The sequence below is a fragment of the Ochlerotatus camptorhynchus genome, unplaced genomic scaffold, assembly GCF_037179485.1.
Source record: "Ochlerotatus camptorhynchus isolate MF236.1 unplaced genomic scaffold, CSIRO-AGI_Acam_v1.1 ptg000007l, whole genome shotgun sequence".
NCBI lineage: Eukaryota > Metazoa > Arthropoda > Insecta > Diptera > Culicidae > Ochlerotatus > Ochlerotatus camptorhynchus.
In genome coordinates, this window is record NW_027040499.1 from 3,638,378 (window position 1) to 3,653,876 (window position 15,499).

Sequence of the window (15,499 nt, forward strand, 5' to 3'; positions counted from 1 at the left end):
ACATCAGGGGTGTGTGGATTCATGCAGAACATGCAGGGGTGAGTGAAATAGCTTGGGACTGCTTGGGACCGTTGTTCTGGTACTGAGTGAGCCAAAAATAATAATGATTTTCTTCGGGACCCAGTGGTCTTAGAGTTACCTCTATGCTGCAACTGTGTCAGTAGCGACTAACGATTTCCGTAAAACTGGAATCATCCCTTTCAATCGGTTTGTGTTTAGTGATGTGGATTTCGCCCCTACAACCCACCGCTCCTAAATATCCGGAATCGGAGGATGAGGGTCCATTTGTTGGTTCCGATAACGACCCATCGAGGATGCCAGCAGCTATCATCAACCCGCAGTCACCACTACAGATGCAATTCCGTGAAATTGACGCTTTACAATCATTAGCTTGACCACGGTTCAGTACAGTCGCTGTTTTTAATTCGCTTGTGTTCAATTAAATACCCTCGAGTGGTGTCACATTACACGCGCGGCCGAACGGCCAAAGTGATAAGTCATCAAATCGCGAGTGCCAATAAACCCGGTGTGCAATTTGTTCACCTAACGCAGTGGTTTAAATTTACCAGATGAATAATTCTAGTTTCCCCCGGCTGGGGGAAACCTCTGGTGGAGGTGGTGGAAAGATTTTAGTTATGGAAAGGGGAGAGGAGGGTAAATCCTTCCACGGAGTCTCCGATTCTCGTCGATAAAACAATTAAAGCTTACTGCGGGGAAGTGGCAAGCGCAAAAAAAAACGAAAGACGGGAAAATTTTCGTCCACGTTAAAAGTAAAAGCCAGGCCAGAAACCTGGCTAAAATCGAAAAGCTGGCTCAAGGAATTTCCACCAAAGTGTACGAGCACAAAACTCCTAACTCGTGCAAAGTAGTGGTTTTTTTTTGCCAGGACATAAAGTTTGACAGTGACCAAGACTTCCTCGAAGACCTACCGAAAATAGGAATAACTGAAGTTCGGCAGATTATGAAAGGACGCAATGAGAACAAAACTCCCACTGGAATTATTTTCCTCACTGTCAAGGGTACGGTTCCACCTAAAGAAGTAAAAATTGGATACATTCTGTTGGAAACAAGACCGTGGTATCCGAACCCTTTGAGGTGCTTCGTGTGCTATAAGTTTGGGCATATCGGAAAAAAAAACTGTAACAGTGAAAAAAGTGTAACAAATGCGGTGAGGCATTCCATGAAATCTGTGAAAATGCAGAAAAATGTGTTAACTGTGGTGATTCTCATGGAGCATTCTTCAAAGGGTGCCCAGCATTCAAGAAAGAAGTAGCTATCACCAAAGTGAAAGTGGACAGAAATATTAACTTTTGGGAAGCTAGAAAAATAGTGGAAAGCGAAAATAAAATCACGTATTCAGATTCCATTAAAAGTGCATTAACCCAACAATTTGATGAGAAGATCAAACAATTAAATGAAGAAAAGAAATCCTACGCGGAAGCACTAAGGTTAGATCTGCAGAAACAGTTCGAACAAAAAAAGAAGGAGATGGAAAATAAGCTCATGGAAATGCAAAACTAGTTTGAACAGGCAGTTAATGCCTACAGAGAAGAAAAACAAAAAAGAAAAACGGCAGTAAAGGAGCTCGAAATTCTCAAAGAGACTTATTCCAAACTGGAGAACACACTGGAACTCTACGGATACAAACCATCAGGAAAACACACCAGGAGCCAAGGCAATCCCATCGAATCTCCCCCAAGGAAAAAAAATTGGTAACGATAAGATGAAAAAATGTGAAACGGTTGAGTACGTTAACTCAGAATCGGATGTCAGCTCTCAAGAGGGTGGCGATGATGAGATGCAACCCTAAACCCAATAATCGTCATCAAAAAAACTAGAATGGATCCAACAGCAAACCGAAAATCAACTGAAATTATTCAATGGAATTGTAATGGCGTCAGAAAATAAGACGCATTATTACGGATATTAATTAATGAGTACAAGCCATCCCTAATCAGTCTACAAGAAACAAGAACAAACAGGTCAAACGAACACTCAATTCCTGGTTACGATACCTTATTCTGCCACCGTCCTTCAGGACAAGGTGGAGTTGCTATTGCAATCAAACATGGAATAAAATACTAAAAAATTCAACTTAACACAAGTCTTGAAGCAATAGCTATAAAAATCAACCTAAATGTAATATGTAGCGACTCAAAAAGCGTACTGGAAGGTGTCGCTAACAACAACTGCAATCACCCATGGATTTTGAAAATCAAATCGATTCTACAAGAAACTCACAGAAACGTCGAACTTTGTTGGGTCCCAGCTCACGTCAACATCACGGGCAACGAGAAAGCAGACGACCTGGCAAAACATGGGGCTATGTTCAAATCCCCAATCGACATTTACACACCATTCGCAGATTTCAAACGAATGGTTGACGAACATATAAACCAAGCTTGGCAAAACAAATGGTTCATGAACAACAGCAAGCTCAGGCAAATCAAGAACACCATTTCGGAATGGAGCACCTCATGCAATAAAGATCGATATGCAAGCCGAATCATAACAAGGCTAAAAATTGGACATACCAAATTAACTCATGGTCACCTTGCAAGAAAAGAAGACCCGGAAATATGTCAATCTTGTGGAATACCAATTACCGTTCAGTATCGATTGTCCCCGCTACGACGCAGAAAGAAAAACCAAGGCTGGGCTCCTCTTTACATGAAATACTAGGAGACGATGCAAATTCCATAGAAAAAACAATCAAGTTCTTGAAGGATAGCAAAATCCATACGCTAATATAAACAACCACAATCAACATCGAACCTATGCTGATTCAACACAAAAAGAACGCAACAAAAATCACCACCAAAGAGACCTGTCAGCAAAATGCAATACTTATAAAGCCGACAAATGGCAATCAAGCAACAGTCATTCAAATCATCCACGGTTCATCCCACTGCGTCCTAGCAAGAAGTACGGTCGACTTGTTTCGCGCTCCGTTGTTTTGGAAGTTTTTTCGGTATTCGCTTGATATAATTTATCAGTTTTTTTCTCACTAAGTGACTCCTGGCATAGTTCCCGGTAAATTGATCGAAAAGTGAGTTTTTTTTAGTAGAAAGTGTCATTTTCGGAAAGATTAATCCGTGCTATTGGAAATTCGCAAACAAATTTGGGCATCATCGTTGCGTGGTCACGCATACGCGCTTACGCATACCCGCTCACGTATCATCATCATCGAGTGTGAGCACCCGTTTCTACATCTATATCGTTCATCATTCATCGTGCGCCTGTGTGCGCTGAGTGCCGCGCCTCGATCAAGTGCACCACAGCGAAGGTCATCCACGCTGCGCGTCGCTTCCCAGCCATCTGTGTAAACGCCTACACATATAACGCTCGGTGGTAGTAGTATAGGATTATCAGATAAGTTTTTGTTTTTTTTTTCTTGTTTCTTTTACTCCCCCATTAGTTATTTTCATTTTGTATTTCTGTGTTTGTAGTGTTTTCTGTGTATTGTGTCTGTGCGTTCAGTGGGAGAGCGTTTTGCGCTCCCACTAGTTGAACAAAATGGATGCTTTGTCAGAAGACGACATGGATGACCATTCATCTCAGAAGAATGATGATGTCATCCCTGGTTCGTCGTCTCAGTCTGTCGATGGGCAGGCTGAGAAAAGCACCAGATTGCGGACCTACCCGAATGACTCGACTGGCCCATGGGTTGTCTATTTTCAGCCCAAAAACAAACCCTTGAATGTTGTTCAGATATCTGATGATCTGACAAAGCGATTCTCTGCCGTGACCGAAATAACGAAGGTTAGGCACAACAAACTTCGTGTGACCGTCGCTAACCTGAAACAGGCCAATGAAATTGCTGTTTCCCAATTTTTCACACTGGAATATAGGGTGTACATTCCAGCCTCTGATGTGGAGATCGAAGGCGTGGTCACTGAGGCGAGTCTGAACCCCGAGATACTGGAGAAGCAAGCGGTTGGCCGATTCAAGAACCCCTTGCTTCCTCCGGTAAAGATACTGGCCGTTCATAGAATGAAGTCAGTATCGCTCAGCGAGGGTAAAAAGAGTTTTACCCCCACAGACTCGTTTCGGGTGACCTTTTCTGGATCTGCCCTTCCTCAATACATCGAGCTGGGAAAACTTCGTCTTCCTGTGCGGTTGTTTGTACCTCGGGTCATGAACTGCCAGCATTGTAAGCGGTTGGGACATACGGCCTCCCACTGCGGCAACAAGGCACGCTGCTCCAAATGCGGGGAGAAGCATGAGGATGGCGCCTGCGCAGCTACTGCACCAAAATGCGTGTACTGCAACGGAACTCCTCCTCATGCTCTCTCGTCGTGCCCGGCGTACAAACAGCTCGGGGACAAAATGAAACGCTCCCTTAAGGAACGTTCCAGGCGGTCTTTTGCAGAAATGCTTAAGACAGTCACGCCATCGACCAATGACAAAAATCCCTTTTCTCTTTTGTCAGATGACGAGACTGACTCTGACTTGGCTGAGGAGGGAACTTCTTTCAGTTTTCCGGAAGGTTCTGCACGGAAACGAAAGCGCATCCGTTCGCGGATTGTTGCAAATAAAGAACCCCAAATCAGCTTGCCTAAATCAAAGAGTGGTGGAAAAAAGGAGACTTCTACTCCTCCTGGATTCCGCAGAACTGACTATACCCAGGATTTTCCACCACTTCCGGGGACATCCAAAACCCCTGATGCCCCAATTTTAAGAACAGAAACCCCTTCTTCATCTGGGTTGTTCTCATTTGATGACATTGTGGACGGTATTCTCAAATACCTCAACATTTCTGATCCTCTGAAAAGCATTGTCCTCACATTGCTTCCGACTGTGAAATCCTTCTTGAAGCAATTGACTTCAAAATGGCCCCTTCTTGCAGCTATCATCTCCTTCGATGGATAATTTTCCAAACGAGGTCGGGGATTTGATCACTGTTCTACAGTGGAATTGTCGAAGTCTTATTCCGAAATTAGATTCGTTCAAGTATTTAGTCCATAACAATAATTGCGATGCATTTGCCCTCTGTGAAACATGGCTCTCTTCAGAAATTGATCTCCCTTTTTATGATTTTAACATTATTCGATTGGATCGTGAGGATTCACGTGGAGGAGGGGTACTTTTGGGGATCAAAAAGTGCCATTCCTTCTATAGAGTGAATCTTCCCGAATTTCCCGGTATTGAAGTTGTCGCATGTCAGGCTACCATTAAAGGTAAGAGCCTTTGTATTGCTTCTGTATATATTGCTCCTAGAGTATCTGTTAATCGCAAACAACTTTTCGACATATGTGCGGTACTTCCCGCTCCATGGTTGATCATGGGAGATTTTAACTCCCACGGTACAGGCTGGGGGGAGCTGTACGATGATAACCGTTCTACTTTGATTTATGATCTCTGCGACAACTTCAACATGACAATACTTAACAATGGAGAAGTAACACGTTTGGCTGGCCCATCCTCGAATGGTAGCAGATTAGACCTCACCTTTTGCTCCAATTCACTATCGTTGGATTGCACTTGGCATGTAATCCAGGATCCACACGGTAGTGATCATCTGCCGATCAAAATTTCGATTGCCAGTGGGTTCAACTCGTCAGAATCCGTTAACGTCGCGTATGATCTAACCCGTAACATCGATTGGACTAAGTTCCAATCCGCGATAGACGATACAGCATCGTCAGTGGAAGAGCTTCCGCCGTTGGAGGAATATAATTTCCTCTCTAATCTCATCGTCGACAGCGCACTTCAAGCTCAAACACGACCGGTGCCGCGATCGTCTATTCGTAAGAAAACACCATCGCTCTGGTGGGATCAACAATGCACGGAGGTTTACCGTAAAAAGTCCGACGCGTTTAAACTTTTTCGGAAACGCGGAACACGCGAGCATTTCGACGCATACACATCTCTTGAACGCGAACTCAAGAGCCTCATCAAGGCCAAAAAACGGGGTTACTGGCGGCAGTTTGTAGACGGATTGTCGCGCGAAACGTCTATGAATACGCTTTGGAGTACGGCGCGAATAATGCGTAACCGGTCTACTAACAACGAAAGCGAGGAATGCTCGGATCAATGGATTCTTAAATTCGCGCGAAAAGTGTGTCCAGATTCCGTGCCGTCGCAGTTGATTCCTCACGAAACCGCGAATTCGGTAGACGAAATCAGTCAGCCTTTTTCAATGGTCGAACTTTCACTCGCTCTCCTTTCGTGTGGCAATTCTGCCCCGGGATCTGATAGAATCAAGTTCAACTTGCTGAAAAACCTCCCAGACGTCGCTAAGAGGCGCATGTTGAACTTGTACAATCAGTTCTTGGAGCTCAATATTGTTCCCGACGATTGGAGACGAGTGAGGGTGATAGCCATTAAAAAGCCTGATAAACCCGCGTCGGATCACAATTCGTATCGGCCCATCGCGATGCTGTCGTGTATTCGGAAATTGATGGAGAAAATGATCCTTTTTCGCCTCGACAAATGGGTTGAGACGAACCACCTTCTTTCAGATACTCAATTTGGTTTCCGTAGGGGTAAGGGAACGAACGACTGTCTCGCGTTGCTTTCCTCGGAAATTCAGTTGGCTTTTGCTAAGAAAGAGCAAATAGCTTCTGTGTTCTTGGATATCAAGGGGGCTTTTGATTCAGTATCCGTTGAAGTTCTTTCAGAGAAACTCCACGCTTGTGGATTGTTTCCATTAATGAATAATTTTTTGTACAATTTGCTGTCAGAAAAACATATGAGCTTTTCTCATGGAAACTCTACAGCTTTTCGATTTAGCTACATGGGTCTCCCCCAAGGCTCATGTTTAAGCCCCCTTTTGTACAATTTCTACGTTAGAGAAATTGACAATTGTCTTAGTGACAATTGCACGTTGAGACAACTTGCAGATGATGGCGTAGTGTCTATCACAGGGCCAAAAGAGGTTGACCTGCAAGGACCCTTACAGGATACCTTGGACAATTTGTCTACTTGGGCTATTCAGCTAGGTATCGAATTCTCCACGGAGAAAACTGAGTTGGTCGTTTTTTCTAGGAAGCATAGCCCAGCACAACCGAAGCTTCAACTTTTGGGTAAACCGATCACTCATTCCATGTCTTTTAAATATCTCGGGGTCTGGTTCGATTCCAAATGCACCTGGAGATCCCACATTGAGTATCTGAGAAGAAAATGCCAACTAAGGATCAATTTCCTTCGATCAATTACCGGAACGTGGTGGGGAGCCCATCCACAAGATCTTCTGACGTTGTACCGGACAACGATTTTATCGGTTTTAGAGTACGGCAGTTTTTGCTTCCAGTCGGCAGCTAAAACGCACATCATCAAGCTGGAACGGATCCAGTATCGTTGTCTTCGTATCGCGTTAGGATGCATGCACTCGACTCATACTATGAGTCTCGAAGTGCTGGCGGGCATGTTGTCACTATCCGTCCGTTTTTCAGAGTTATCTCTGAGGCTCCTCACCCGTTGCGAAGTAATGAACCCACTGGTGATTGCAAATTTTGAGAAGCTTCTGGAGCTAAATCCTCAAACATGTTTTATGACTTTGTACTACCTATATTTAACACAGGATGTCAGCCCTTCAAGAAATATTCCCAATCGTGTAGTCTTCTCCGATTTCGGCAATTCAGTGAATTTTGATTTATCTATGACGCAGGAAATCCGCGGAATTCCAGAGCATCATCGTCCTATGATTGCTCCGTCATTATACGCTGCAAAGTTTGGCCATGTTGATTCTGCAAGAACGTTTTTCACAGATGGATCTCTAATAGAGGAGTCCGCTGGTTTTGGTGTATTTAATGAATTTCATAGCGCCTCTCGAAAACTTGAAGCTCCTTGTTCTGTGTATGTGGCTGAACTGGCAGCAATTCACTACACTTTGGAAACTATTGCTTCACTTCTTCCAGACCACTACTTTATTTTTACGGATAGTCTCAGTTCTGTCGAGGCTATCCGTTCCATTAGGCCGGTAAAGCACTTCTCGTATTTTCTCTTGAAAATACGAGAACTGCTTAGTGCTTTATCCGTGCGCTCTTTCATCATCACCTTCGCGTGGGTCCCTTCGCATTGCTCAATTTTGGGCAATGAGAAGGCGGATTCACTTGCGAAGGTGGGCGCTATGGAAGGCGACATTTATGATCGACAGATCGCCTATAGTGAATTTTTCTCTATTTATCGTCAGCAGTCGCTCGTTAGCTGGCAACATCAATGGAATGAAGGGAGCTTGGGACGATGGCTACATTCAATTATCCCTAAGGTGTCGAAGTTTGCATGGTTCAAAGGGTTGGACTTGAGTCGAGACTTCATACGCGTGATGTCTCGTCTCATGTCCAATCACTATTGTCTAAACGCTCACTTGTTCCGTGTGGGGTTGGGAGACAGCAATCTCTGTGAATGTGGACAAGGTTACCAGGACGCTGATCACATCCTTTGGTCTTGTGCGGAGTATCGTGGAGTCAGATCACATTTTTATGATTCCCTTCGGGCTCGAGGTAGACAACCTAATGTTCCAGTTCGGGATATTTTGGCTAGACGCGATCTGGAGTTTATGAAACTCATATATGTTTACTTTAAGGATATTAACCTTAGATTGTAAGTTTGCTTAACCTTGTGTTTAGTTTGTGTTTTGTACGTCTGGGGTTTTTTTTTTTTTTTTTTTCAATGTTTGTTTTCAAGATGAATAGAAATAATTTCATGCTTTAGGATTAATTAAATAGTTATATCGTAAACCACATTTAAAACCTCCTTCTTCCCTTTTCCCATCCAAAAAATTGTAAATCTCCACTAACCTCGAAACGACCGCGAGTACTCGGTCCAGTTCCTTTAACTTTAAATATAAGACAGTAACAATGTATAACGCAAAGGATAACTCGGCTCTGTAAAGTTTATTCGATTGAGCCTGTACAAATAAAGTAATTACAAAAAAAAAAAAATCATCCACGGTTCAACTACAGTACAACCATACATCCAGCACGCATACAATGGGAAACGCAGACAGCAAAGATACCACCCAAAACGGTGACCAGGACGTCACCATAATCGAGAATCAAGAAGTCCACACGGGATACCTAGAAGACCACAACTGGAAGCTCTCACTTATCACTTATCTCACTAATCATCGGTATCATCAACATACTAAGATAACAATGGAAGAAAGCAGTACTCAAAGCTGCCAAATCTGTAGCAGTCCTCAACATTTAATTAAGGAAGACCCGACCATGACCAGATCCAAGAAGGGAACCGGAAATAGGTTAAGAAGTGTTAAATTCAAATACTAATTTTTAAGCTTTAAACTGTAATTTATCAAAAACAACCCGAATGACCAAATGGTTAAACGGTCGCTTATAAAGAACAACAACAACAACAACGCTTTACAATACGAAACACTTAGCTCATCTTCCAACCCACAACCAGTGCCGTTGAAGTCGCTTTGTAGAACGGTTGATTCACAGCCGTTACCAGCGATGGTTTCAATTAGCTCGACACCGATCAGTGGCTTCAACGTGTCACCGCTCGTGCTACGATCGTTACCAAAATCGAATCGAAGGAAGGCTGCGTCAAACAGAAAAACGGAAAAATCGTCTATCATCACATCGAGTCCGCATAGAGATGTTCTCAAAACGTTTCAGGCTAACAAGGACATCAAGCAGATCAAGAAGCTGAAGCGAAACTCTAAGACCCAAACCGAAAAAGGAGGAAAACGAGCAAGAAAGAAAGACATAGATAATCTTCCACAGGACACTCTGTGTTTCTATTGTAGGGCTCAGGTTAGTTCATCCACTGACGGAGATGGATGGAATCTATGTCATCGTTGCCATTCTTGGGTACATAACTGCACAGAAATCATGTGTTCCTGCTACGATTAACGGGAAAACTGCTGTCGTGTTACGATAGCCGTCATGTTACCTTCTTTAATTTGTTTGATTTTATGAAACAAATTACATCAATGAATTAGAATCACGTTTATTTAACAGTAAGTATATTTCTATTTTACGTGATTTCTAACGCTGTTTTCAAGCGAAAACTAGCCAAATCGTTAATTTTTACTAGGGTGCTCATTAGACTGCCAATGAATGTATGGGAAAAATTTGACCATCAAATTTCGCTAACAAACCATACACAAAATGTTTATTGCATCGAAAAATGACCCTATGCAAAATTTGAGCTCAATCGGACATGATTTAGGGGTGGTGCAAACGCGTCAAAGATTGACTTTTTTCACTCTCGAAAATCTCCCTTGGTAAAAAGTAATGGTTTTTACATACCTATTTTGATTTTTGGACCACTCTAATGAAGAATATTTGGAACACCCTAGTGAATTATTTCGTATTAGGGGCTGTTCATAAACTACGTAGACAGTTTAGGGGGGGTGGGGGTCGAGAATTATCCACGGCCCATACAAATTTTAAATTTTTTGTATGGACAATTGTCTACGCAGGGGGAGGGGGGTCAAGAATCCCAAAAAAAAACTGTCTACGTAGTTTATGAACAGGCCCTTAGATCCTAAATGGTGATTTAATTCGATATATAAGCAGGTTGGAGACAATTGTGAACAGTTTTAGAAGCCGACTCATCAATCTTCTATATTCCATATAGAACTCATGAAAAAAAATTCAAAGTTCCAGAAAGTCGATTTTTGAAAAAAAATAAAATTTTCGAGATAACACCAAATCTCGACGTTTCATGCATTTTTAAGACATTTGGCATCAAAAATTTTTTTTGATTTCCGAAATTTCATGAGATTTTTGAGAGTGAAAAAAGTCAAACTTTGACGCGTTTGCGCCACCCCTAAATCATGTCCGATTGAGCTCAAATTTTCCATAGGGTCTTTTTTCGAGGCAATAAACATTTTGTGTATGGTTTGTTAGCGAAATTAAAAATTACCATTTTCGCTGGCAGTCTAGTGCTCATATTGCCCCGTGTGGTGGCCCGTCATGCCCCGTATGGTTTTTGATCAGAGCAAAAAAGAACATTTTTCAAACATATGAATTTAATGAGTCTATTATATTTCATCCATATTTTGTATACAGTATAATATCAAACATATTCCAAAGCATTAGTTGATCACAACTGTGTTGAGTGCCGTATATGTACCATAGAGGTAACTCTAAGACTAGAAGGTCCCGAAATAACGTGCTCAACTTTTTGGGTCAGCTCTGGTACTCTCTTCGGTCCCAAGCTAATCGATTCACCCCTCGAAACATAGGAAAATCCACTAACCCCTCATTTTATCTGTCAAGCTTTCATAGCGAATCAAAACAAACATTGTGTAGTAGTAGAATTTCGACTAGAATGGGGTACGTTAATCGTTTGCTTGGGACCAATAGGCTAGTCAAGTAGTGAGCCAATTTAAAATCGTTAGTTTCGTATTGATTGTTGTATGTACTTTGTTTCGGAGAAGGCTTTCTTTTAGTTCAGATCGGTAACCGTACTATTGAGGGCTTCGAAAAGTAATCTACTGTTCGGACCGAAAGACCATCAGAGTTATTGTGATTCTTAAGAAAAATCCACATAATGCCCAACAACTTATGCGCCGATCAGTTGCCCGCCGGGTTGTGCGCCAGCTATCTTGATGAATATGTAAACAAACAAACGTCAAAAAAATCCGTATCGAACAGCAAATTTTCCGAGTTTGTTCTATTCATAACAGTTTCCAAATCCATACTTTCCATAACATCGACAAAATGTATCGAATTAAAGAAGAGGTACTTGGCCGACATGCATCAACCAATACGAAGTATCACGTGCTGTACGGGTTCTATTTCCTGGGCTTGTCCAAATCGCAATTGGCAAAAATGTACGGGAAGCATCACACTACAATTAGCAGCTGGATAAAACGTTATCGCGAAAGTGGATTGGTGGCTCGCAAAGAGAGAAGAAAAGTGTCCTTGCAGTTTGGAGCAGAGAAACGACGGTGGTTAATCGAACAGTTTAAAAAAAATCCGACATTATTCTTAGATGAGGCCAGGGATAGTTTTGAGAAAACTTTCAACTGCTCCATCAGTACGTCCTCTGTTTCCAGAATACTACACGAGCAAGGATATACGTGGAAAGTTCTAGAGCGTCGGGCGATCCAGGTTCAAGAATCTCAGATTTGTCATTTCGTCAATGAGCTGGCTGCAATAAACTGGGACCTACATCACCTTATCTTTTTGGACGAAGTATCGATCGACAACAGAGGTATGTTGCGGAATCGAGGCTACGCCAAGGTCGGCGAAAAATTGATTTACAGGGGTGAATTCAACCGCAAAGCCAGAGTATCCTTACTCTGCTTCTTGGGCCAGACAGGAATGAAGAACACGTACTTGACGGAAGGAACTTTCACGAGGGCAAAGTTCTTTGAATGTTGTCGTAGCTTTGCCAACAGTGGAGAAGTTTATCGACACCCTGGAGTTAATTCGGTCTGGATCTTGGATGGGGCTAGAATTCACTGCCATCGACGAATAGTTGAGTACCTCCGGTCATTGGGAATCCATGTTATCTTTTTGCCTCCGTATACACCGTTTTTCAATCCAATCGAGTATATTTTTGGATACTGCAAGAAAAAACTACAACGTGTCTACGTAGAAAATAGCTCTTCGGATCTCACAACAACCATTTCTGCGACGTTAAATACATTCAAATATGTACGTAATAAGGATTAATAAACAATAAATCAAATGTTGTTCACCTTTTTTTATTTCATAAACTCAAAACAAAGAGATGTTCAATAAGCAACAGCTTCAATCAGTTGGTTGTCCCGAATGCGTATGGAATCGTTCGGAATCAGGATCAGCAAATCGTTATTGATGGTCGACATCCAAGCAGTCGGTCACTTCCTCGGCGAGTTTCTGCCCAAAGCTATCTTCAGATACAGCAATACTGCCAGACACATCTGCTAGCAATGAAGTGTTAGTTGCCTGCATCGTTTGCAATGCGGTCAAGCGCAATTGCATCGCCTTAGCATATGTCATAAGCTGGTCCAAATCTGCTTGCAGGCCATCCAACAATTGTTTATACCCTGAATTAACATTTTGGGCAATGCATACATCCTGACGAGTGTGATTCAGCACGTTTTAAGAGCATAAGGGAACCGTCTGGAACAAATGTATCAGATGTTGGGGAGGTCCTCGCAACTTCAATTCCTCTCGTTCAAGCGCGTCTTTGGTCAGTAAGTACGAAGCCCATACATACCAGTTGATGTCCGATGAAATGTAGGATAGCTTGTAGAGTTCCTTCAACTCAGTGGACAAATTACTGTTTGCCTGGTTGGATGCTGCTCCTGCTCGGTCACGCTCCTCCGGTTTTATCAGCTGCACTCGCAGTGTTTCGTACATAGCGGCTGAGGTCACCGACTCCGAATAAATGTGCACAAACACGTTAATATCTCTGTTCAGAAATTTCTGCATTTTGTCTGGCTTTTCTAGCAACTGTAATGGTTTAAACGTGCGTTTCGAGGCTTTATCTTGGAAGGAGATGAACTTATCCATATCGCCGACTTCTGGGTTCAAATCATCATTCCAGTGCACGGTAAATTGATCAGCATCTCCACCAGCGAGTGATTCAAACACGGCCTCTCTGCGAATGAACTTTTCACAGTAATCCCATACAGTTTGCATTACCTCCTCAGCTGATTCACAGTTCACTTGCACTTTTCCCACAGAAGGACCTTTTTTGTGGCCCTTGAAGTTTCTGATGAATACAGTTGCTGGCTGGGAATCGAAATATTTGTTTTGGCTCCGCTTGTTAACTTTCACTTCCAGGGCTTCCGGGCGAAGCAGAATCCAGTGTATCCTGGAACGATCGTTTTGCCTGCTGCACATTTGATGGTCCTGCTTCTGCTTCCTCCTCCAGAAATTCTACCTCGTAGTCAACCTCCCGTCCCTCCAGTCCTACAAAAGTTGGAGACATATGCATGATGGCACATCTGAAAAAGAAACACTTATTATGAAATGCATTTCATTTGAATTGATACGAAAAATATTTTACCTGCGATTCAAAGCCGACGTCGAACGGGCACAGCAAAAATCAAATTAAGCCGCTAGGAAAAATGAGTTGACAGTTTGTTTTGTTTTGTTTGGTGAAGGGTAACTGATGGGTTGTTGACTATGTACGATTGCAAGTAATTTTTTTTATTTGTTGATTTGCAACTGTTTTATGTGAAATTATGATTCACTGGCCCGAAATACATATAGGTAATAACGAGTTGAAGCTTTAAGAAGGGTAACGTCAATATTTAAAGACAATTTTTGAAGCAATATAAGATTTCGTTCGAGTCAACTATCAGTCACATACCCTTGCGCACAAAAGAGTGATAGCTGAGCAAATCAAGCTTTTGCTAGAATTTCTCGGGAACCACAATAGCTCTCAGCCAAAGATTGTCATTTATTAAAAAGAATCATTCATTTATATATGTTTTTACAGTTTGGTCTTAACCTATGCTTTGTATATGAGTAAGCAAGACATCTGGAGTGACTATCGGCAAAAAGGTTCTTGAATGCTGTGTCAGAATTTTGGTGGACTATTCGATCTGTTGAGTTGTGCAATTAATCATTTTGCCAAGCTTCTGCATTCATGTTCCATCAGATGTCACTGCTGTTGTTTGCGGAGACATCTATCGGAAACTATACACAATCTGTTTTCCTATAATTGTTCACAGAGGACAGCAGTGCAAAACATGTCTGGTACCTCTATACATGCATTTAGATTATTATTCGAAGTCCCTCCTTTTTTACACATTCTGCACACAAAATAGCTCACCCCTCACAGAATTTCCCGCCGAATTTTATGTATGGGGCGGAGCATAAAGTATCTTTTGCGCAGAATATGTAAAAAAGGAGGGACTTTAAATGTTAAAGCAAATGCATATATAGAGGTACCAGACATGTGTTGTAGTGTCAGGTACTCTATTTTGTAATCTGTGAAAGGGAAATCACAAATCGAGTGTCAACAAAATACATGGCATGTTGAGAGATTGAGGTCGTGAGAGCAAATTTTCTCTCTCAAATTTGAATTTTTTGGCTCTCTGGGAACAGGTAGTAAATCAGGTAAAACTGTATGGGGAAAAATCATTTTTATTTAATTGTAGTTTGTTTAATAATAATTTCCGGGACAAAAACTGAACTACAAAGTCCCTGATTAATTTCTTTAGGTTGTCGTTCACTTTTTTTTACCTGAATATGCACCGAAAGAGAATTATTCCCACTTATCTCAACTTCTATATGGGGATTTTTATCACTTCCTACCAGCGGAACAGCGCCATCTCTGTGGAAAATGGTCGAACAAAATGATTAATTTGACGCCACCCGTTCGAATGCTCGTCGGTACGGCCACACGCGGGGCGAAAAGAGGAGAAGGAAAATAGCGCTTATCGGTGTGTGGTATTGCAGTGTCACATATGGTTGAAATTGAATAATTTCCTAATTTAGGTTATTATGCATTTTTGAGGCCGATGGCCTTTATGACTGGTTGTTGATGTTTGGTGCACCATATGGTGTGGATTGATATGGATCGACAGTGGTTCTCAGTGGTTAAATATTACTACACAACTATCATGCATTTAAGA

General features: G+C 42.1%; 2 protein-coding genes and 2 pseudogenes across 2 annotated transcripts in view; 3 read left to right on the plus strand and 1 right to left on the minus strand.

Annotated features, from left to right (window-relative positions):
- Positions 1-15,499, plus strand: part of Fibp (acidic fibroblast growth factor intracellular-binding protein) — a 31,461-nt gene that overhangs the window by 4,119 nt on the left and 11,843 nt on the right. The gene's annotated exons all lie outside the window — the stretch shown is intronic.
- On the plus strand, positions 570-1,521 carry LOC135696924 (uncharacterized; annotated as a pseudogene).
- LOC135696933 (uncharacterized) lies at positions 11,640-12,599 on the plus strand. The gene has a single exon (XM_065216480.1). The coding sequence runs from the start codon at positions 11,640-11,642 to the stop codon at positions 12,597-12,599; it is 960 nt and encodes a 319-aa protein (XP_065072552.1).
- On the minus strand, positions 12,698-13,757 carry LOC135696938 (uncharacterized; annotated as a pseudogene).